At 35.3% G+C, this 24881-nt stretch overlaps 1 protein-coding gene across 7 annotated transcripts in view; it reads right to left on the bottom strand.

The window, feature by feature from the left end:
• Nucleotides 1-6571: 6571 nt before the first annotated feature.
• The window catches only part of TAFA2 (TAFA chemokine like family member 2), a 176594-nt gene continuing 158284 nt past the window's right edge, over nucleotides 6572-24881 (bottom strand). For 5 of the 7 annotated variants that reach the window (XR_007905946.1, XR_007905947.1, XR_007905945.1 and 2 more), the window contains 3 exons: nucleotides 16952-17868; nucleotides 15542-15787; nucleotides 6572-8733 (listed from right to left, as the gene is read on the bottom strand). Coding sequence is in view for 1 of the 7 variants with exons in the window: in XM_051795866.1 (XP_051651826.1) it covers nucleotides 8725-8733 (9 nt within the window). In the remaining 6 variants the exon portion in view is untranslated. The remainder of the gene's footprint in view (nucleotides 8734-15541; nucleotides 15788-16951; nucleotides 17869-24881) is intronic. The other 2 variants (XR_007905948.1, XM_051795866.1) reach the window with 2 other exon arrangements.

The following is a 24881-nucleotide window of genomic DNA, read 5'->3' as shown; positions in this document are numbered from 1 at the left end:
TTAAAAACTTGACACCACCAGCAGATATTAGGAATATAAAACGCACTGCAAATGGATTTTTAGTTTTCAAGACTAGATTGCAGCTGCCTAGCTCCACTAGGTTTAGTCTTTCTTTGGCTGCTTACCCTTAACTCCTTAATGTGGCACATTAATTATAGTCTCTCATAGGTTCCACTCTTTCAGATCCCCATGTCTAGAAATGTTGCCACTCAAATAGCAAAGTGCAAGCTTTCCATCATTCTAATAGTTAAATAATGGTAGTTGAAACAGCATGAAAGGTCACCTTGACAATACTCTGACTGGTAAAAAGCAGCTTTAGGCACCACAGTTCTTTATTGTGAATGAATTGAATGAGTTTATGACTATTCAGGACATTTTAATCATTTATAAGTTTGACACAAAGTGAGAAATACCATTTTGGAATTGCTACAGATAATCAAATATATCAAATTTAAAGACAATATTTACAAAGCATGTTTTCCATTATACTGACCAACAGCAAAGTAAGGAGAGGCAGGAGTTTGAGCCAATGCTATGGTTTTTGGAACAGCCGGCACAGGTAGTCAGTATGAGATGTAAACCTCACTAGAAGACCACAAGAAGCTTTAGTTACCAGCAAAGTTCCCAGAAAGCTCTATTTCAGGATTTAAGGAGCACAGGCATAGAACAGAGACCTTGCACAGGGGCTTTGAGAGGAAAAGTTTTATGCCAAATTACTTTTATAAACTGATTTTGGTATGTGTTTTATGGCAGGAATAAGAGCGGGACTGAATTTCCCATATTTCTCTGTTGGAGATGGAACTAGGACCATAATTACCACAATTATATAGCAATGTGATATCTGGTGAAACAGTAAAGGAAATCTAAATTTTCTGTCATTTCTATTTTGTTCTTACCCAAGTCCTTGATGTTTCATATACTCTTTCATCTAGATCTTCAAATTAACTGCAGCTTAATTTTCTGAACAATTTCGCTAGAATATTAAGACTAGATTTACCTGGAGAATAACTTAAGACAGTAGAGCTAACCTAGGCACAAGCAGCCTTGAACTCCCTTTTGTGTTCCCTTTCAGAACTGCTAATTGCAGAAATAGATCAGATTAAGGTCCTTATGTTACAAACTTCAACAAAAGGTGAGGTAAGATCCAAGCTATATGGACTTGGGCAGTAAACACATCATTAACTCAAGTACAGTCGGCACTTTAGCTCCCAGTCTTCTGGTATGTCTCTATTTCCTTCCAAAGACATAAAAATGTGGAAAATGCTTGCTACTTTCCTAATCCATTAGAATATTAGGTAGAGCCCTCAGTTTGTAATGTGCTGGATACTTGATTGCATACATCAATACTTAAGGTTCCATCTTTCAAGTAGCTGTTAATGTTTTATATTGCTATTACTACTGCACAAATTTCTGTATAATCAAATTTGAATCAAAGCAGAGGGCCAGATATTCTGAATGATGGAACACAATCTTACACATGGGAGCTAAAACTTGCTTCACTTAGCAAGGTCTAGTTATTTGCCTGAGAATAATTAAATTGGTACATCTTCAAGGCTCTTTTACTACTTCATCATCTAGTTTCTAATGTAGGTACTGACAGAATGGAAAAACCACAAGATGCTGATGAAAGACTTACTACCTAAAGTCACCTTTCTCTGCAGTGACTGAAAAAGTGCTAGCTGATGACACTATTTTAAAAGGTGCCAACAGTAGCAGACAGATCGGCTAATACATTTATAGCACAAATGAATAAATTTTAAGAGGATAAACAAATAAGTGCATTGTTCAGACTGGTGCAAAATAACAAATTTTAAATTTTCACCTAATAATAAATATTTATCCTGTAACTGTCAGAAAAAAAAAACCAACACAGAGAACAATCATGGTTGTCAGTATCAAGACAAAAGTTTGTGTGGTAATGCATGTTTTGCTTCCTGCCAAGGCTTGCCAGAGCAACCATTCTGCAGGACAAGTGGTACAGCCTGTCAGCAGTATTCTGCACTACTCTGGCTTAGAAGAACAGTATGACACAATCCATTTCCAGCAGTAAAGGAGGAGCATCAGATGTGAACTTCTGGAGGCCCCCTCTCACAACATGACACCAAATCTTGGCTTCAGGCAGGCATATTTTCCCACAAATACGCACACAACTCTATTGCAAACACTACCTAAACAGCCATTTGTGTCTCGTTTTAAAAAGGTAGCGACCTAGATGGACATTCTACGAACATATCTGACATTTTTGAGGTCTGTAGAGCCACACCATAATAGATGTCCACACTGTTTCTCTATGTCCTTCCAGTATTTATTTAGGTATGACATTTGATTCTGCTCCATGCAACAAGCAACACCCTGCCAGAACCATTTCTTGGGAGTAGGGCAACAATGTCTGCAGAACTGTTTCTCTAGAAACACTTTCTACACATTCCCTAACTGATAGGCCATATTTCACCAGCCACTGCAGTAAGGCCATAGTGTTCCCAGACATCAGTCTATCCACCTCCCACCTTATCCAGTGGGTAGCTTATGCTAGTACCCACCTTCACTACTAGACACTTTATAGTACCCCAAATACTCCCTGTTGAAACCAGCTTCATGATCAGTATTGAGAAAAAAAAAAAAAAAAAACAGAAAAAAATTTATCATAAACCAGGAAAGAGTCCTAAGTGTAACCAAAAAAGCATCACAAACATCAGTGTATAATACTTTAAATTCATGTATGACTACCTTATTTTTGTGTTATTTAACTATAATATGAAGGATAAATAATTAACTTTTAATATTTAGAAGTCATTAAAACAGCTCTGCACAAGATATGATCCCCATTCATTAGTCAACTAAGATGAATGAAAGAAATGTTATCACTTTTTTTGTGAAACACAAACAAGGTATTCATCAAAGTCATTATGTTGATACTGAAATCACAAATACATAGCAAAAGGCCTGATCCTGCCATCAGACTTATATAGGTGGAAGTTTGACTTCCAGTCATTCCTATTAGTGGAAAGACCTTAGACAGTTATAGTTGAACTGAATATTTGGAAAAATAATAAAGGGAATACAGAGTTGACCTCAAATTAGCAGCAAAATTCCCACTATTATCCCTAATGTCAGGTTTTAACCCATATAAGTGGATTTGAATGCACTGAGATAACAGCTCCATAAATATTGATATCCTTATGAAGTGGAAAGAAAGAGTTTGAACTTTCTCTGCTAAGTTTGCCTGTGCACAGAGGTCTTCTATAATATAAATTTAAATACGCAATCTGTTTTATAATGTTTTCCATCATCTCTCTTCTCCATATGTTCTCCCACTAGGAATCTAATGAGTTCTACATATGAGGGATGACAAGGGAATATGCCTGAGAAATAATTCCAGCAATTATGGCATATGGAGGCATTGTTTTTGAGTCATTTTTGCCATGAACATTAGGCAGAGCATCTGGGACCAAATTCTGTCTACCTGCCTATGGACATTAGCAAAATCATCATCTCCCATTTGTAAATTCTGCTGAGGTAATCTGCCATACAGAGAGGACCATTTCATCAGCTTTATGATCAGAGAGCATATTGAAACACAGTCCATTTATAGTTAGGAAAAAATGCTTCTCTTTAGAAAGAATAGTTTAAACTGGAAACTATTTTAAGATAAAATCATAGAAACACATCTTCCTCCCTTCTCTCCAAGAACTGCTAAGAGCCTGTGTTCAGTTCCAAGCCACTATGTATTAAAAATCTTTTCTCATCACTACTAAAGTTTTGTAAGAACTGTCTGGATCCCAGCAAAAGAGAAAATGACCAAAGAAAAGTAGAAAGAACAACAACAAAAGAGAGACAGAAACTCTAAATCAGTAATAGGAAGGGTTATATTCTCCACGCCCAAATAGGACAAGGCATCCATAATTAATTATAAAGAGAGAAACAGACTAAAGAAATTCCTTTATGTGAGGACACAGCAACTAAAATAAGTAGCATATATTTTGTAAGTTCTGGATGTTAGTTTTCAATACTAAGACACAAGGCTGGAGAATTCAAGTACAGTTTCTGTCATGTTATGACAGTAAGAAGAAAAGAGTTCAAGAGATTCAACCCATATGCTGATATGGGGTAAATTTTCAATTCCACATATTCCTCATACTCAAGAAAAATTTCTCAGCAATGTGAGCAACATAAGCATTTTTATACGCTTTCTTCCCAGTTGTGCAGTTGAAGCAGTGAAAGCAAAGCCATAAATCCCAAACTACAGTGTCACTAGGTTACTTCAGTGTTTTAGGGGGGGAAACAAGAATGTCCCTGCTGTTATAGATGATCTAAACCTAATTTTACAGATATGAATGTAAACATAATTTAAAGAGTTAATACAGAACTTTTACAGTTAGGGTTACATATAAGCAATAATATTTCTATTATACAAACTATTTATTTAATTCAGTTGGGTAATAAATTGGTTTTCAGAACTGAAAGCCAGATATATTCCAAGTCTTTCAATCATTTTTGATTGAAAAATAATACTGATGGAATTAGTGATATTTAATCAAGAGAATCTACTACCAAGGAATAATTAGATATCACTTCCCATTGCCACACAGAATTACCTGTATACTAGCAAGGAGGGAGTGAAAATAAAGCTCAGCTTCAGGATGCTGACTGTACCCCAGTGCTCACATGCTGGATTCACTTCCCTAGAACCTACGTCTCTGGCTGTGAAATCATACTACAATGGTTTTGACTTGTCTGGCATCCCACTCACAGTAGTCTGAGAAAGATCTGTCATTCCCTTATACAAGAGTTTCCCATGTCACCATTAGTGGCCCTTCTTCCAGATGGTCTTATGTTACTTTTAGATTAAGAGACATTGACAACACTTGTAATCCTGTAAATGTGTCAAAAAAAAGTTGTGGGAAATGCAACCTTTTCATATACTGCCTCTTCTAATTACCACATAAGCAGTACAGATGAATACAGAAGATACAAAAACAACTAAAATATGTGCAGTGACTCTCTGTAAAGAGATATCAGAAAGTTACATAACCTCTTCCAGAAACAAGATCAAAAATGTCATCGGGAAATATTTTCTCATTCTATGAAAGAATAAACAGAAAAGTTTATTAGGTTACAAACTGCACTATAAAGACAAACAAAGTGATTAGGTAATTCTTCTTATTCAATTTAATACCACTGAATCCTTGAAAAATCATTTGATGCCATGGGATTGATCAGGTGTGACATTTTTTGACACAGACTTATCTAACTATTGGCAAAAAGAAACTAGAGATTAAGGCAATACTTCTTGTACAAACCAAAACTATACTCCCTTCCCAATATCCTTGCCAATATCTTAACCACAGATGTGTAAAATTTGAGGCATGCAGGAGGAGGTAGTAAATCAACAGATAAGGATGCCAATCACATATTTCTGTTTTGTTTTTATAGACTTTCCTGGAAAAGTATAAAAACCAGCTGTACAATTATAATGAGCAAAAATTCCCTGCATATATTTTTATGAAACATAACAAAATAAAATTCTTTGTAGCAGATTTTTAATTTCAAAACAAATGTATCTGATGCACTCTGTGTTGCAGTGTTGTTTTAAAGGCTAGCATTCACTTATGACCAATAAACTAGATATCACCAAGATCTAGACTTGAATGGTTTTTAAGCTTTATTTTAGATTTATTAGATCTGAATTGGAATTTTTTTTCATTAAAATTCATATCAGGATTTCCTTTATGTTTTGTTGAACTCATCCAAGACATTCAATGAGAGAGCAGTGATTTTTCTTTCCCTCTCAATGCACTGCCACTTAGAACTGTGGAACAGGAATGTATATTCTGCAGTTCAGAGTTCCTGATGATTACTGAATTCAAAGGGTAACATGGATTTCCCTCTGCTCATAATGACTGATCATTTTTGTAAACAGATGAAATAATCTAGAAAGTAGTATATAAGGAATAAACGAGTAATTAAAGCAAGAATCATCCTCACATGCCTACAATATGAATGCCCGTGGCTGATCCAGTCCCCTGTTCTCCATTTTCAAAGGCAGCACTAAACCAGCACTGTGGATAGCTGAGCTGTGGTTCCCAGCTTGCTTCAAGGTGCCCAGAGCTCACTGTCAAATTGGATTTTTTTCCCTTTCTTTTAAACAGATTAACCTGAAATATTACTTTTTCAGGGATGTCTAGCATCCATGTCCTGTTGCTTTTCAAAATGTCTAAATGATAATTTTTCAGGATTCACATTTTGTGAAATAAAAAACATTTTTATTCCGTCTGGCCTGAAGACAACAGGTCAGTACACCCACCAGCATTTGCCATAACAAGGCTAGAACAGTTGTGCTAGATATCAGTTTCCTTTCAAAAAGGACCTTTTAATGTGGACCTTTTAATATTCCCTGCTCTACTGAAGAAATATAACGCTTGGGATTCTTATTCAAGAAAAAATTATTTTGTTCCATGGATAAACAGAATAGATCTCCAATGTGCACATCCATACAGGGAACTCTATTTTATATTACAATTTTATTCACTTGCTATGAATAGTCACAACATTAATTACTGCAGATAATCTATTCAATATATTTGAAAATCCATTTATTTTTATTTATTGATATGCATGTGTTACACTTCTATATAATACAGTACTTTCAGTATTGGTTTAAGAACAAGAAAACAAAGAAAACATTTAGTTAGAAGCATGATATAGATTTTTGGCCAAAGAGAGGCCATATTCAGAGTCTACAAAACAGCACATTTATATTTTGCACTGTCCCAGATGATCTCTTTAAGATGTTACCTTCTGTCCTGAACTTGTTAGCACAAATCCATACAATACTAATCCATCCTAAAATACTGAGATACCTAGTTGCTGCTACAGTTTATTCTAATTAAATTTTAATCAGAAAATAAGATCTTTTCCTGCCAACAATTTTTTATTACTTCTCAGCAGAATGATAGAATATACTTCTCAATTTTATTCCCAACAGTCATTTATTTTATTTAAGCTCTCCTGTGCAATAATACAGCAGAGGTAATGAAATGGTTTTGGAACAACAGGGGCTACTGTGACAGGCAGAGCACTCCAGGGTGTTCATCTATCATGGAAACTAATATATAACTAAACTAGCCATGTCAATGGTTTGTAATGATAAAATATTTTCCCTCTTCTGTCTTGTTTTGGTTTTTTTGTCTTTTGGGGGGTTTTTTGTTTGTTTGGTTTGTGGTTTGGTTTTGGGGGGTTTTTTTGTGAATCTGGTAACCACACATAAGCTTACTCCTACATACTTTTTACTACCATTGTGTGTGTGGCTTTCATGTCAATTCACCAAAGCATAAAGTCAGAATTCCCTTACCCTCTCTGGTCAGCTTCTTTATGCAGTGTTTCTAAAAGGAACTGCCAAATTTCTGTTGTATCAACATTACAGATGGTACAATATATATTAAATGGAGTATAAAATTATACATTCTGTAATAACTTAGAAAAAAGCTCAGAGATGCTTAAGGCCTTTAAATATTGAGGATTTTTTTCATGTAACAGCACATCACAAAGATAAAAAAAATTGCTACCAAAAAAAAAGAAAAAAGAAATTTTGGAAAGAATCAGATCTGAATTGGATGACTGTAAGCAAGCAAAATACCCATGAAGTGTAAATCTAGGTGGGCACTAGGACTTTTTTCCTTTATAGCAAACAGACTGAGCAGACATCTACATAAGCATCCATCAGTACTTAGGTTCAAGTAAGAGATTTTATTTTTTAATAAAAAGACAAAAATTCTGAGTGATTACCATCCAATTTCATAATGGCAAAACTCATTTACATCCCTGCCTACCCTGACAAAAAAAAGATGAAATACCATCATTGACTGCTTACCATGAACTTAAATCAATTAAAGGTTAGGAAAGTAAAGTACACATTGGGAACACCCATCTCCTTCAAACTAAATGGAAATGTATATCTTAGAGGTATAAAATGCTTTATAATGGAGGTGGTAATTGAGTTTTGACCACTACTTTTTTAACTGTTAAGTTGCAGTGGCTGATTAGCCTTAGGCAAACATGTCAACCTGACTATACAATCTAATATGACTGGTGTATTCAGATAACTATTACTTGTCAACAATAATTATTAACAATGGATATATAATTCCATTCCTATAACAAAAGCAACTTCAAGATGTTGAAATATGTATTTTTCAGAGCTGCAAGATTTGAACACAAATAAAAATGTCTAAAACTGCGTCATGCCAGAGGACCATTTCTGCAACAGAAATTTAATTAAAGCAATGTGCAGTACCACCAGCAATCTGAAAGTGGACCAGGGATCATTTTAGAGGGAAGGATCCAATGCAGTTTGGAGGTTGACTTCATCAAGATGAAAAGCCACTGGTCTGCAATGGAGAATCCAACAGTTTGCTGCTTTTCTGCACCTTTAGAGTATCAACACATGATTACAGCTGCAAATTCCTCAGCAAGTGCAATTTTACAAGTGTACACAGTTCAATCAGTTGAAATCTTTGTGACACAGAAGTTCAAAATGACTTTCCAGTAGTTTTGATCTCAAGGCTGTTGCTGATTACAAGACAGATTCTCATTGAAACAATTGATTCTGAAGGATACACTCCAGCAGTATAAAATTTCACTTCAAGGATTGCCTGGAGGAATGAAATTCTCATTGTTGTATTTAATTTTATCAGCCTTGATACTGACTTGATTTGTCTTTAGCTATCAGGTTACCTGTAAAGAAAAAAGAAAATCAGAAAATCAAAACTGGACATACTGAATCTACTTCTGAAGTACTGGAAAATGAGACTGAAATGTAAGATCTCTGTCCAGCAAAGCACTTTCAATTGTTTTTAAAATAGATGAATAATCACAAATGGTATTAGATGGCATTGCTTCCCAACCTAAATTGTGTGTTTAAGTGTTTTGTCAGAATTGGATCTGACAAGGAGAAATCAAAATGTGACCATGCCTAAAAATATAATAAAAAAATTTAAAGTTCACAAATTACCAACCCACAAATTTTTGTTTTCTGTTATTCTTTTTTTTATTGTTAAAACTTATATATAGTAACAACTATGCTTTTAAAACTGTTAGCTATTGCATATAACAATGGCTGATACTGGAAATGTATTCTTCCATTCTTTGCATGCTTCTTTACAGGACAATCATAGAATCATTTATGTTCTAAAAGGCAATGTCCTATTAAAGGCTAAATGCATCTCAGCAAATAAATACTTAGGGGAGAAATACTTGGTGGAGAAACAAGACAAAAATCATTCATACATTAACGAGAGAGAGAGAGATTCTGTTATTCAGAAGGCACAAAATTACCAAGGATTTAATTTATAGTGGTTTCACTCAGCCTAACATGAAACAAGAGTGAAACAGAAGGACCACAGAGAAATGGGAGACAAAGCATTTCACAGTAATTGGATTTTCCCTCTGTCTGATTTGGATTTTAAACACTAAAAGAAAAAAACAACTGTCATGTCAAAGAAATGTAACTTTGAGGAATATTTCTGCTGTGTCAGTAGATACAATTAATCACCATGTAACATTTTAATATCAAATTGTGTCATGTGTTAATTCCCCAGCTCTTGAGGAACAACTCATTGGAATGGTCACAACAACACTTTATGACATCGAGGGGCATTTGCTTCTCATTTTGATCACAGAGAGAAGGGTCATGCTCCTTAATGATGAAACATTCTTTTGCCCTCAGCAAAACTGTTTGCATACAGCTCTTGTCAGCTCTGCAGAGCAAAAATATAGAAAAGAATACTAAAAAGACTGTTTGAGGAGTTCATTGCTTCAGTTTGCCTTCTCCACCAAGTTGTTTCTAGGAACTGCACTTAAGGCAATAATAAAATCGTGCTTTCTGATTTTTATGATACATGGGCTTATTTATTACACTGCTTTTATTTTGCTTTGTTCTTGTTGTTGGAAACAGCCTCATGTGTCCCCTTCTACAGTGGAAGATTGCCAAAAAAAATAAAGAATTAATTTAAAAGTCAGGCTACATATTTCAGTGTCCTGCACTGAAAAAAAAGCTCAAAAGGCTGATGCAGCATCTTATTGTTATTTATGTTTTGCATTATTGTAACAAGTTGGAATTTTACTCATGGAATCAGGTGCCACTGAGATACATAATGTAAAATACACATCTTCTGATCTTATCCGCAGGTGATTTTCATTAGCTTCACTTGCAATATATGTCTATCTCTATCTACCTATCAATCTGTCTATCTATCTATCTATCTATCTATCTATCTATCTATCTATCTATTTATCTATCTATCCAGTAAAGAGGCACTAAGGCGAATAAGGGACAGGAGCTTCTTCATATGAGGAAAGGCTGAGAGCACTGGCACTGTTCAGCCAGGAGAAGAGGAGGCTCAGGGGGGATCTCATCAATGTGTACAAACACAAGAAAGGAGGGTGCTAAGAAAATGGAGCCACACTGTTTTCAAGTGGTGCCTCGTGGCGGGAGAAGGGGCAATGAGAACAAACCAAAACACAGGAGATTCACTCTCAGGAAAAACTTTTTTACTGTGAGCGTTACTGAGTACTAGCACAGGTTGCCCAGGGAGGTTCTCCATCCTTGAAGATATTCAAAAGCTGTCTGGTCCTGGGCAGCTGGTTCTAGGTGGCTCTGCTTGAGCAAGGGGATTGGACTTCCAGAGTTCCCTTCCAAACTCATTATCCTGTGATGTATTTTTTCTATTACATCCAGCTCTGCGAGTGCATTGGCTAAGGTGATAAACTGCAGCTAGCAAAAAGAGTATTTTTATACATACATGACTGCTCAGTTACAGGGCTGCTTGGAGGTGCAAATGTGTTCTCTTCAGTCACAAAGAAACTCCGTAAAATCATAATCTCCAGATCTATTTGCTCCCCCATCTAGCTCTACAACCTTGTGGTGAAAATATCGCTATAAAAGCAGTATACACTGTCACATAGATTAAATAGGTGATATAAATAAGAAAAAAATCTGATAGCCATTCAAATCTCTGCATTATAACAGGTGGCTAATCATATACAAAGGTCATTTTGCTTATACAGACTGTACAGGAAGTCAGGCTGCGCTGCATGTTCTTAGTTTTTACATTACGTGATTGGAGTTTTTAACTGCTTTCCCTTGACAGAATTTTTATTATTCCACATCCTTTTTTTTTTTTTTTTTTGTTCTGTTAACCACCAGGTCACACAATGCTACTCCAAGTAACACATACAGTGGTCCATATTTGCCTCTAAGTGAGATGGTAATGCTTGTTATGTGCAAGCACAGATTACACATTAACATTAATGGAAGTTATATATCCATACACCATACGCATTAGGGAGTGAATAAACCTCTTGGTTTGTAAAGGCACTTTCATAAAGAAGCAGTAAAATTTTAGCTAATACCTAGTGATGGTATTCCCAGAAATGCTTAATTTTGGATAGAGTAAAAGCTATTTGGTTTAAGTGTCTGGGAAGTAAGGTAGTAAGGTACTGTGCCAAAGGCCTTTATAGAAAAGGGGGACCAATAACAGTATGTGTCTGATCTTTAAAATCCTAAGAAAACAGTAACACCCTGAATAGGTGCAAATCAAGTCTATTCAAGTTTTCAGTTAATAATTATTATATATGGAGAATTAACAATACAAATGAAAAAAGTACATGAAACCTAGGTGTTGATCTGAATTAGTTTGTTCATTTTTGGAACATAATTACTCCATTTATGCTAATAAAATTTTTCACATAGTTGTTATATCATAAATACACTGCATTAGACTCTCTTCACTTTCTTGTCCTAAACGTGTAATTAAAGTATAATTACTCTGCAGTTGCAGACTTTTTAATTTAAATTAGTAAGTGGCTGCTGTAAATTGGTTGTAATTGTATGTGAACTCACTTTTTTTTTTTAACTCAACAATATACATGCATATAAATGCAGTTGAAGTTTTCTACATTCTTCTGCTCACAAAATGTTCAGAACAAACTCAGTCTTCGGGTAGAATATTTTTGCCAGGGTAACCCAGAATGGAGTGAAGATGAAGGAGATGAAAAGACCTCAAGGCAACACATTAGAAAAGCTACCAGCTCAAGAAATTTTTTTGGACAGCTTACATTCCAGTGCTGCTCACAATGGGTGAAAAATGTCCTCACTTGTGAAATCCACACAGTGGATGAATACATGAGACAATACTGTCTATTTCATAAGAATAGATTCCCAATAAAAATCCAGACAAGTCTTTTACTCAAGACTTCCTTTTTCCTAAGAAAAGGAAGGGAGATAAAATAAAGACTATAGGATGTAAAGAATGGCTGAGTATATATTCCCTGAATAGTAAATCTTTTCCCTACTTTGATGCACCGAAGCATCAAAGTTATGGAACCACAATTAGGTATAGTACAAATCTTCTATTTCTTCAAAGAAAGAAATATATCACTAATAGTTTGCTAACTACAGAAAAGTTTATACATGCAAATGAGGCACATAATTAATTTTTATTTAATAGTGTTAGGAGAAAATAGATGCCAATATATGGTATATTGAAATTAAGTGTGTGCTATAACATTTCATCAGACAACTTTGTACATTACAACTTTTTGACTGGCAGCTCTTTGAATTTTTTCTATGTTTATTGTAAACCATACATAAAATCCACATCGAAAACTGGCTCTTGAGTTTGCAAAGTCAAGCACTTGAACGTTAGCAAATTGCCTTTTTATGTGTGCCCTTGCAACTGCAATTCTATCTCTTTTCCATCATGCACAGTAAAAAGAATTTAGTGGGTGAGAAGATTTGGAGGGAAGTCTATAACAATGTCGTCAGGACTATGTATCAATGAAAATGCAGAAAGGGGCAAATTTTAAAGCCAACGTTTCATCACTCCATAGATGGAAAGAATAATGGACTCTCTGTTCAAGGTTTTCTCCAAAGAAACAGAAAGAACTTAATACTTAGAGGTTTTCTTTCTAACTAGAACTGTTCCATCAACCATATAGGATTTTGTGTGTTCATAGCCTGCGTCATCTGAGCATACTCAAGCTATCTTTTTCTCTTTTTTTCTTTCCTGAGACATATAAAACAGAGAAAGGAAATTATTTTATGTAAAAGCAATTAATAGCTCACCCTGAGCTAAGTGGAATTTCATGAGACAAGGAAAAGCCATCTTGGCACCCCTAGCATTCTTCTCTAAAATATTAAAGACCTGTGGGAAACAAAAATGGTATGGAGATTTCAATCAAAATTAAAAAGAGTCTCACAAATTTATTTAATGAACAACATGAGATAAGCTAAGTACAGGGAATACCACATGAATCCCTTAAGTAAGTGCTTAAGGAAAGAGGTCTAAGGAATGGCTTGAAGAAATGCCTAGCTGTGGATTGTCCTCCAAGTCATAGAGATAAGACAGGGATCCCATACGAAAACAGCCTTATTTGTATGCAGTACATTTCCATCCATTTTGTGTCCTTATTGCTGTATTTTTTCTTGTAATGTATGTAAAAGACCACAAAAAATTAATATAATGGTCAACAAAGTGATTCTTTAGCAAATGGAATGAACTTGAGAGGGCTATATCAGTCATATTTTTTCATAACTTCAATAACTTTCTTTTGGTAGTGAAAACTTAATACAAATATTACCATGCAGAAACAGAAGGGCCCATATAACCAGAAACAAACATCTGCCAATGCTTTTTTTCCCCTTATGCCCTCTGAGAATGAGGTTGACGTTGGAAATGAATCTTTTGAACAGAAGGAAGCACACTATTTCCTGGAATTTCAAAATTCTTACAGTGTTTTTGCCATGCACTATCATTCACACGTGGCTTATGAAAACAAATGACAGAGTGCATTGCCACTTGTGCATTTACATTCAATGAAATCGTGTAACTTATAATCTTGGAAAATGCTTCTGTTCTAACACTACTATCTTGTACCAGTGATACTCAAAAGTACTTTGCAAATGTTAACAAAGACAGGTTCACAATTTTCTGACAGCTGGAGAATCATGTAATTTATTTTCTAATGAATTGGGGAAACTGGACAAAAAGGTGTTAAGGACTTTTCTGCAATAGGGCTCCCATATGCATATGCACTTAACAGTAAGTAGGTGTAGATTTGGGTGTTCATGCTAGATAACTAAGCTTCCGGAGGAACGAGGAACCATTTCAAAAGACTGAGAAATATTGAGGTGACCCAAGCCCATTTCAAGGGACCTCCAGTAGAGAACCATGAATTAGGAAACAGGTTTTCCTGTTTCCTTACTTGTTTCAGTATTACAGATGACTATTTGACTTGGTCTCGGGAAAAAAGGCAAAATTTGAGTGATTTGTGAGCAGTCTAGAAAACAGATATTTAATGATAACTATATGGATTCAATTACCTTTAGTGAAAGTTACATATTGAAAGACACTTTTTCAAGTCACAAAATATTTCATTCCTGTTTACCTAACTTTTTATGTCAAGACTCAAGAGCTTTAAACTGTTCCCTTAGCTTTACTTTAGGCACTATAGTATGTAAAGTATTAGTCTAAACATGTTCCCAAGTCTGTAATGGAGCAATTTAGAATACAAGATTCTCAGGTCTGTCCTTCAGCAAACAAGATTAGTTCATTTCATTAATTAAACAGAACATCACCCGGTACACTTCAATGGCTCAAAAGTTTCACATCTTTGATAACCATAGACTCCACAACTTTTTAATTCTTTCATACTTTTACTGCATTGTGATTAATCAGAACTGTATTCATGACAATTCTTGTGCTTAGGACCTTCCATTATAAAGAGAGAAACATACTGAAAACTCATTTCATACAATGTGCTTTGAAATATAACTTTGTACTCCTTATTTTCTCATTGCTCCTAATGATTTCAACAGGAGATTTTTAGTGGTAAAGTGAAGATCTAGACAATCAGTGTTAAAAATTGTAATTGAAACTAAAAGGCTTTGGAAACCTTTCACATGTAAATTGAGCTTTCCACTTGCTTCAAGGAATCTGAGAGGTTGGATTAGAAAAATAGGTAAAGCAAAAATACTTTAGAGCATGGCATATGTTCCTGTAAATGACAGGGTTCTTCATCTTTAGCATGGTTTTAAGACTAAACAGACAACATCTAGCACATTTTAGGAATACAGTGAAAATAGCTCTTTCTTTGCTTTTTCTGAAATTAAGTAATCCAGTATAGAATACTGAGCTTTCAACTACAAAGGCAACACCAGACTGAATGTATCGAGATGGCCTTCCTCTCTAAGTGCTGTTCTCCAGAGCATCTGTTGTTTTCCCATGAGAGTGACTAGCTTGAGTGACTGGGTCTACCTTTGAAAGTACTGAGGGAAGAAATATATCTTAAGGCACCGAGAAGCATCTAACTGATACACTGAGGCTATTTAGGAGCACAGTGCAAAGTCTCTCCAACCACCCTCCTGAAGCTGTGCCTGAATAAGCCACAGTTTCTCAGTGTCTGCAGCAAACTGCACAACTACAATGAGGAGTAAGATACAACAATTCCTGTCAACAATGTGTAAACCTGTATTTGTACACACCTGCTGCTCTGTGAGTAATAAACGAGGGCTGGAACACATTTTCTGGAGTGGTGTGACTCTTTATTCCTCAACGAACGTTCTGGCCCTTCCTTAGAATCCGACCAAGACTAGGATTCATCACAACTAGTGCTCCAACGTGGAGCCAGAATATTTTTTGTGTGGAAAAAACAAATATTGTCATCAGGCACAGCAGAAACCTCCTTTCTCTACTTCTCCATTCGGCCTTGAGGAGTTTTACACGTTTGCCTAAGAAACAAACACATGTCAACTACTACACTGTTATGAAATTAGTTACAGAAAACAAAACTGGGATAAATAGAATTTTTTTTAAATTACAAGGAAAAGTACAAAATAACAGGAAGAAACAAATTTCAGAAGCAGAGCAAATTCTCTTATGAAAGGTGCATGGTTTTAAAAATACAAGCATATTCAAATTCAAACTCTTATTTGTCACCAAAAAGCAATAGAAACTGATATATTAGACTCATGTTTGAAAGTATATCAGCAATATTTAAGTATGACAAAGCAGTAATTGAAAAGTTCTTCGAGAATAAGTCCATGGATAGATAGACCTGTGATACAGAAAAGAGTCATGAACTCAGAATACAATTCTTTTAAAATGAAAGATATGAGTGTGTTCTTATCATAAATGTTTAAAATAAAAACAAACAGAACCAAAACAAACAGGAAAAAAAAACAAACAAAAAAACCCCTAAAAGTTTAGTCTGAACTGAGGAGAATTTTATTAGAGACATTTCTATAGTTAGAAGGTTACAGGAAACACCATAAAATAACAGATGACACATTTCAAAAGACAATATTCAATTCAAACAGATACTTCCTTATCCAGATAGTTGAGGTAGATTTTGGACCTGCTGATAATGATTGCTTCTGAAAAAGGTTGCACAGCACCTCAAAAGATCACCAAAATTTCTTTAAGTTTCTTCTTTTTTTTTCTTTAGGGTTTTTAACTTAAATATCATGCTGCAGAATCATTAGAAATATACATTACAAGTTTAAACTCATAATTTTAATAACTTCTTGCTTAAATAAAATCTCTACACATTTAAATGCTATGAAACAAATATGGTTCTGTATTTATATTTCCTTGAACTGGATAGTTTACAAAATAAAATTAATTGGTACAACTAACTGGGAGAATTGTAATAGTGAATAGCCGATGAAGACATATGAGTTATGTCAAGGCTAAATCCAATTCATTAGTCTTTCCAATGCACTTCATTATTATTGTTTTCCAAAAGGTTATGCCACTACAATGCACATACCTTAACTTTCTCAATGTTTCTGTAACTCAGTAGAGAAATTAACTTTATGGTAGAATTGTTTTAATTTAACAAAATGTTTTCTTTGTAGACAAGAATTTTATATTAAAAGAAGACAAACATAAACCTTATTTTACTTTCTGTAACAGATAATAACTGTAGCAATTCAGACAAGGATATATCCTCTTGAGGTTTTTGCATTGATCGCAACTCCATAGAGGGACTGCAGCATGACGGCATAAAAGACTGCAAGACAATTAATTAAATAAATGAAATTTACTTCTCTTCTATAGCACTTATTCCACCTAATCATCCCAAGTGGGAGATAAAACAACCTCCTTCCTTTCTCCATATGAGGAACCTGAAGCATAATAAAGAGTCTTGCTACACTTTTGACTGTAAGAAAGTGAAAGGAGATGGAGGGATGGGAACAGAGTCTGTCTGGTTTTGGCTTTATCTGACTTCACTTACCTAAAAATAAACCTACACTTGTTTTGGTTTGGAAAGGAAAACTTATAACAAGTTGTGTTTATATTCTAAATATGAAAAAGCAAAACAAATTAAAAAGAAAAACAAAACCACCCTTGTTTTAAAACTAGACTGAGGTTTAAAATTGCCTTACAGGTATAAAGGATTTTCATATTTTAATACATTTTTCCATAAATGGGGTAAGATTGAACTTCACATTATCCCCACTAAAAAAATCAGGCAGTCTAAATTAATCATGTCTGAGATCTTATACTTCTTCAAATTTTTTGTGGGTATTTTTTCCTGGGATTTTGAGGGGAGAGTAATAAGGTATGTGGATAAGATCAAAATAGAAATGTAAATTATTTCCTTACCTGTAATGTTACCTTCTCTATAAGGGTACCTGCTGCTCTGTTAGTGCAGTACTGATGTGTTTTTTGCCTTTGTCCCAAGCTTCAGAGATTCCTTTGGTGATTTTTCCCCACTTGCTTACCAGCTTCCACTGCTGGCATTTTGAGGTAGTACACTCACACTTGGCTCCACGAATACTGCCACGGCTGAGGGAATATAAGACAACTAAAAAACAAGTTAGAAAACACCACAGCAATATCCAGGCAGGAAAAAAAATGTTTCAAAACAATGAATCAATCATCAACTTGAAACCTTTGATCGCTTTCCTTTCTCTTTTCATTCATTTAGGATCTCCACATAAAGAAAAGACTTTTCTGTGCTTGGAGAAATTTTAGCCAAAGTAATGGGTGCTGACAGAGTAGTGGGTACCCATTCAGAGAATATAAAATTATTTTAAGGAAATCTAATTTTAACTTTCTCCAGTATGAGTACCCATCATGCCATCACTCCAATACAGATAAGAAAGAGAAGAAAGGCGGCAGATTTGGAGGATTTCAGAAAAATCCTGTCATCTTTTCTCAAGTCTTATTAGAACTGTGAAAAAGGAAGACCCAAGGCCTTTTCTCTTAGAGACTGCAATAGATAAACAATGAGAAGGATTTCTCATTGTCCAGGAAAATAACACATAAAGTATGCTTCACTAAGAAGTAGTCAAGATTATGGTTGCTTCTCAATTAAGAGTTGTAGTCATCTTGGTCAAAGATGAAAAGAACAACCACTACTATCACTTTAATAAGTAAATGTTTTCTTGCTTGAGCATTATGGAGATGTCCAGGTGAAAGTTACAGGGTCTTACAACTCCTCTGTACTGGGGATCATCTGGACACCATTTTTGAACTCCACAGTACCCAGAAAAGAAGTATCCTGTCAAAGGAAAAAATGAATGATAGAAATTTGGGTAAGAATCTGATGTGGTTTTGAATTTAACTTGTCTTTCTTAAAGAACCTGTCCAGTTTTTTCATACCTGCATCTTCTCATTATCTTCTAACTAACATGTGACCCAAGACAAGATAAGTATGAATGAATTGAAGTAGCTAACTGCAATTAGATGCTGGTATTCTAAAATCTCAAGTAATGAAGGAAAGACCAAAATGCTCTGAAGAGGTCATTGCCTTCAAATATCAGGAATGTTCAGTATCAGTTATGTGCTTTAAGGTCAAGAGAAAGAAAAAGGACTCTGGCAATTTCTTGAATGACCATCCAAAAAAAAATTGGCTTCCCAAGTAATAAGCTTCAAATTTGCCAAGGTACATTCTAGAACAAAGTCTCCTCTTCCTTTTTTTGTACTTTGAGGATGATGAAAAATAATTACTAGCTAGTGGAATTGGAATGATGCCTTGAAGATGGTAAATTTGCGTTTTCCAACGTCACTCTGAAAAGATGACAAAGAGGCAGGATAGAGGGATCTCCAGATTCTAGAAGAAGAACTAATCTGATTTTGGAGTGTATTTGCCTCAGTTAGAGACAGCAGGAGCAGAGATAAAGTCATTTGGTCATCCTTTGGCAGGGACAAGTTCCTAAGCCACAAAGATGGAATTCAGGATGAAGAAACAAGTTCTTCTGGCTGGCATCAGTAATATATCTTCTGGTGTTCTTGAATCTGAAGAGACAAACTGTTTTGGACCTCTTAAAATACACAACGCCATTAAAATGCTCAGATCTTCTATTACTACTGAGTTTGTAGATGCATGTTGGCTAGACACAATCCACTGTTTCCTTGAGATCATATCATTCTTCATAAACTGGAGACACACTTCTCTTCAGTCTCACCAATTCAATTCTACAGGTTGCATCAAAAGAATAAGCTATGATAAACTAGATATTTTGTAGCTTTATCCAGAATCTGCACTTCAGAGCTACATGGCATTTATCACTGCAGATATGAAAGGGAATGAACGAGAGTCAGAACTGTAAGATCTGAGAAGGAATCATTGGTGTATACTAATAATGCAGTAGAAGAAAACTCACAATCCATTTTATAGAACACAGAAAGACCTTTGGAGTCTGTTCTCCACAGCAGTAGTGGCTTTCCTGAAATTTGACCTGGTGTTCACTGAGGTGGAAGGAGTAGTAAACTCCAACCCATGAAAAAAAATTACCAATTTTGAAATTCTTATGTAAACTAATTCTATCTTGGTCATCTTCTTTATTAATTTAGTTGTAGACATCAATCTTTCACTTATTCCTGCCTTAAATTTTCCTTCATTTTGAAGAGTTCTCAGATATTGAGAAATATGTAAGATTTACAACCATGCTCACTTTGCTCTGCAAGGGAATAATATCTAAACAATCTGATTTCAACTTGTTTGAGAGTTGTTCACTCCTCCCACTGTGTATGTTCAGAATGCTCTGTATGGCTGACTCTCCACTTTTCCTTCTCTATTAGAAGGCAGAAAAGCAGGGCTGTGACAGGGTGGGGGTTTTGATATTTTCTATAATCAGTCCTAATGAATAAGGAAATACCTCAAGAAAACTATGTTATTTTGGAGAATTGAAGGTATTACATTTTGAACAATTGGGGGCCACTTTTGCACTCCCTCCTATCAGTTCTACAACTAAGCAGTGATGCAGAGTTTCTGAAGCCTGTGCCAAATACCCAGGGAAAAAGGCAAGAGTTCTGCCTGCAGCTATTTAGGTAGCAGATGAGGTGAGGTTTCAGAACACCCCTTTCCCTCTGAGGTGTAATGTATCACTCTGACTTGCAGAAATGATACAAAGAAGCCCCTACAGACTACAAAGGAGGGTGAGACAAGGAAGAAGCACTAGTTTTAGAGCATGCCAGCATGACTCACACAATACTGGCATATGAATATCATCTTTCTGTATGGTAATTCCTGATGTAGTGGAAACTGACAATTTTCCAAGAAAATTTAAAAGGACTACTAGATATTCAAAGAGCTCTTGCACAGCTGTGAATGTCAAAGGGACTGGCAGAATGAAGCTGCAAATGAGTGGAAACATCTTTGATTTTGGTGTCAGGACGCTGGAAAAGCAGAACTTCATGGAGAAGTGCAGAAAACCAGTCATTAACAAACAGCCTTAAGAACTCATTTTTATTTTCCATCAGAGGCACAAAATTATTCTTCAGACATGAAGTCAATGTCTCAAATACGCCAGCAAAGGACAAGGGGGGAAAAAAAGAATAAGAAAAATAAATCACAAGTTGAATCTTTTGGGACAAAGGCAGAAAACCTCTCGGCTAGACAGGTGAATTGTAGGGTTCGCACATGGAAGTAATATTTGCAAAAATCACTAATTATTAATTAATGACATGCAACTGAAATCTATTTGCATTTTTCTTTAAATATTGCAGAAATATTTTCCCGTTATTTCAGAGTAATTCTCTCAGTGTTCAGGTTCCGCAGATGATAAAAGGATGCTTTACAGTGGATCCTGGATACAGTCTTACCTTAGGACAAACTATTCCACAATAAAAATGTATAAATTAGAGCATCACACTGCAAGTGTGATGAAGGAATTGCAGAAGATTTCATTTCTCATGATTTGTACAGTATGTCTACTCATAAAAAATTTAGATTACGCTTTCTGCATAGCCAGAGGCAAGACTCCCCTCTCACAGGGAGATTAGCAAGGCAATGTATCATCAGTCTCCCTCTTTCCAAAAGAACTGTATCAATGAATATTGCCTTTAACCCATTCTCTCTTTAGATGTTCCTCACTTTTGTTCTTAATTTCAGTATCCAAAAGACTCAAAATCAGAACAGAACTAAACAAAATTTGAGACCGAAAATGTCTTGGGAGTTGAATGTTTGGATTATCTTCACCTGCCCAACAAGTTTTACTGACCTTTCAGTCTCTGACTTAGCTTATAACATTTCACATCACAACACTCATTCCTATAATTCTTTATACCATAACTAGTCTTTTGTGAGTATTTTAGAGTATATTTGCTTTTGGGGAAAGGACCATGACTTGTCTAGATTTCTGTGACTGCAAAAATGAACATCATCAAGCTGTAGGCCTAGACTCCTGTCAAATATAGACTTGCAAGTTTTCATAGGATAAAACTAGGCATACCAACATTAAAGAAGCAAATTTGGTATATGAAAGTTATTTTTAGGAAAATCAGTGAATTGCATTGCCCTGAATACTGATGATTCCCCGTAACATGTGTTGGCTGGCATGTTAACTATTTTCATCAAAAGATTAGTGTTTATGTGCCCTAAAAAAATATGAAGCTTCAAAATGAAAGAACTGTGATTCTAGATCAAAACAATAATTACTGATTAATACAAAATCTAGCTCGACCCTAGAAAATATCCTCATGTTTCTATTACCAGCTCATTTGCCCCCTAAAACTTGTATGTATTCTTAGAAAATGTGTAGATACAACTTACTGCTATTTTAATGACAGATTAGATACAGTGGGTCTCTGAGTTAGCAATGAGAAACATGCTGCAACAGCTGCAAACTTCTCCTAATGACAGATTAGCCAAAGGCATGGAAAGAGTTACCATACCATGTAAAGAGATACATAAAGAAGCTGTCACAAGTGCAATCACTCTTTTCCATGGGTAATATTTTGCTACAGTCTGTGTACTCACTCATATTGTAATCACATAATTTTCATGAACCACAAGGTATTGCTGGTCACTGTATATATGTGCATTAGTCCTATAAATCTTCATCTGAAATTAAGATAGGAGGTGAGGAGTCTATAGACAGAGGCTCTGAAGTGAGACAGGGAAACCGAGCAGTTTTACAGTGAGGTGGTTTCTTCATTGATATATACACCCCCTTAAATAATATTAGGGAAAGTACTTCCTGTACCTAACACATGGCAGATCATTGATTCATCCTGTAAGTATTTCACATTTCACAGCGGTCAAAACAAAAGGCAAACTTTCATGTGATGTAAGTTAGTAGCAGTTTTACACTGTAAAACATGTCATATGCTACCTTATTAGCACTAACTGACCACAACTACCATACATCCAGCCTATCAGAAACACCCTGGAATAACCTATACATGACATTTGTATGATGAATTTCTGTTTTTTCCAATTACATATCATTACTACTGCTTTTTCTGAAAAGCCTGGAGGAGGAAGAAGAACAGACATGAGGGAAGAAGCTACCACAATGGTGATATTTCTTTTCATCTTTGGCAGAAAAAAATTAATACTTGTTCCATTTTCTTCCCCTCTGCTTCTGCTTAAAGAGCCTATGCATGTGTTCCTCATCTGGAGAAGTACAGATTAACAACTAACATCGCTGCATTGCCAACACTAGGTCAGGTTCAGGTACAAGAAAAACGCCAGTTTCTTCTCATATCTAGGGACATACTTTAGCCCTCTTGTATTACGTTGTCTTTCTCAAGCATCCGTTATGACAGCACTGGTGGTAGTTGAGTCACCACTTAATGCTGCCCTTTGATATTGGGAATCTGAGAAGCCCAATGAAAAGCATTACTATGTAAAGGTACCTAACAGAGGTCCTTTCATTCCTTATGCTGAAAGGATTATGAACAGCATATTTTATAAATTGAAACATAAATAAAATTAGTTCCTCTTCTGTCACCAGCTGTAATTAATTTAGAAACAACCCAGTATCTGCAAGTGAGAAAGAAGAGATAGGGTAAAAATGTAAGCAGTATTTATAGATAGCAATGAAATTACATTGATTGAGAGCAGTGGGATGAACATACTGAACACAATTTGGCTTCATGTGCAGTCAGTTGGTGCGCTTGGATGGTATACTTTCACTTCTTCCAAGGACAATATTCAATTTTTACTTTCTTTTAAACTCTGGAAACCATAATGTAAAATTAAATAAATTAGAATATTACAAATAACTGACTTCAGGCTTTCTCCAATATTGTTTTTGAATGTAGATAAACACTCTCAGTATGGGTTTCTCACCATGCTGGCAATATTTCTGTTCATTTCACATTAGTCATCTATCTCCAGTATTGATTTGGAAAGCAGATTTGTATTTGGCATGTGGATAAATATATTCAATATGGATTTATTTTTGGCTCTGTAATATTTCTCTTTTATTTCTCTCTGCCCTTGTAATATTTATTTTATTTTAGTGCAGTACTCTATTGCTAATATTGGTTTACCATATAGTTACATAGTAATATATTAGATATTGATTTCTTTCTGTACTGTGTACTTTTCTCCACATGTTAAAAATATTAGCTAGTTTTCAGAGTGACAATTGCAGTTCCTTCAGCCCATTTTAAAAGTATGGGTGCTCAGCTATTCCAGTAGCTACCTGCTCATTTCCAAAAGCTACCCTTTGTGACCCACCTGAAAATACTTCTTTCACTTGCCTAGAGGAAAACACTGCTCACTTTCTACAGATTTTCAGAGGTTAATAATCAATACCTGCTATGTATCTGACTTTTTTTTTGTTGTTAATTTATAGTATTAGTATTAGTGTTTGTATTACACCAACAAGTCAGTGCTAAAAGAACATGCACTGTTGCCAGCTTTTACTGAATAGTATATACTGGACATGTTGCTCATCATAGTATGATTCACCAGTTTAGCTCACAGTTGTGTATCATCAGAATATGAACATTCTTGAGACTTTGAAAATATTATATTGCATTTGATAGTGGTCAAAATCCAAAGCTTCCCAAACTAACAAAGAATGAAGGTATTTTTATGATCATCTTCCTACTGAGGACCACATCAAAGAGAGTAAATTCTTTAAGCCAGCTGCTTCCTATTCAGCATTAAGTATCTAAATGTTAGGGGCTAATCTAGTCATCGTAGCTTTCTTCTAGGTTACTTGAGAGACATAAGCACCTCCAGAAGATAATTCATCTGACTTATCTTAGAACGAAATTAATTGGTTTCTGGAATTGAACAATTCTCAACAGTCAAGACCTTGGGCTAGTTATCTCACTCTAGAGTCCTAACCCAAGCAAAGTCCAGTAAATTCCACTCCATATATTTTAATCAGAACTTAGTACTTCGTATTAAAACTATGCCTCGTTCCACAGGCAGTTCTACCAAATCAAGCTAAAAGCTTGAAGACAAGGTACTATTTCATTACTGCGCAGTGGTTCAAAGCTGCACCAGGGAAGGTTTAGATTGAACATAAGGAAGCTTTTCTTTACTGAAAGGATGGTCAAACATTGGAACAGGCTTCCTAGAGAGGTGGTCAATACCCCAAGCTTGTCAGTTGTTGAAGAGGCATTCGG

The sequence above is a fragment of the Manacus candei genome, unplaced genomic scaffold (genome assembly GCF_025592945.1).
Source record: "Manacus candei isolate 608988 ecotype Guabito, Panama unplaced genomic scaffold, ASM2559294v1 h1tg000043l, whole genome shotgun sequence".
NCBI lineage: Eukaryota > Metazoa > Chordata > Aves > Passeriformes > Pipridae > Manacus > Manacus candei.
Note: the sequence above shows the minus strand (reverse complement) of the source record. Positions and strands in the feature narration are given on the sequence as shown.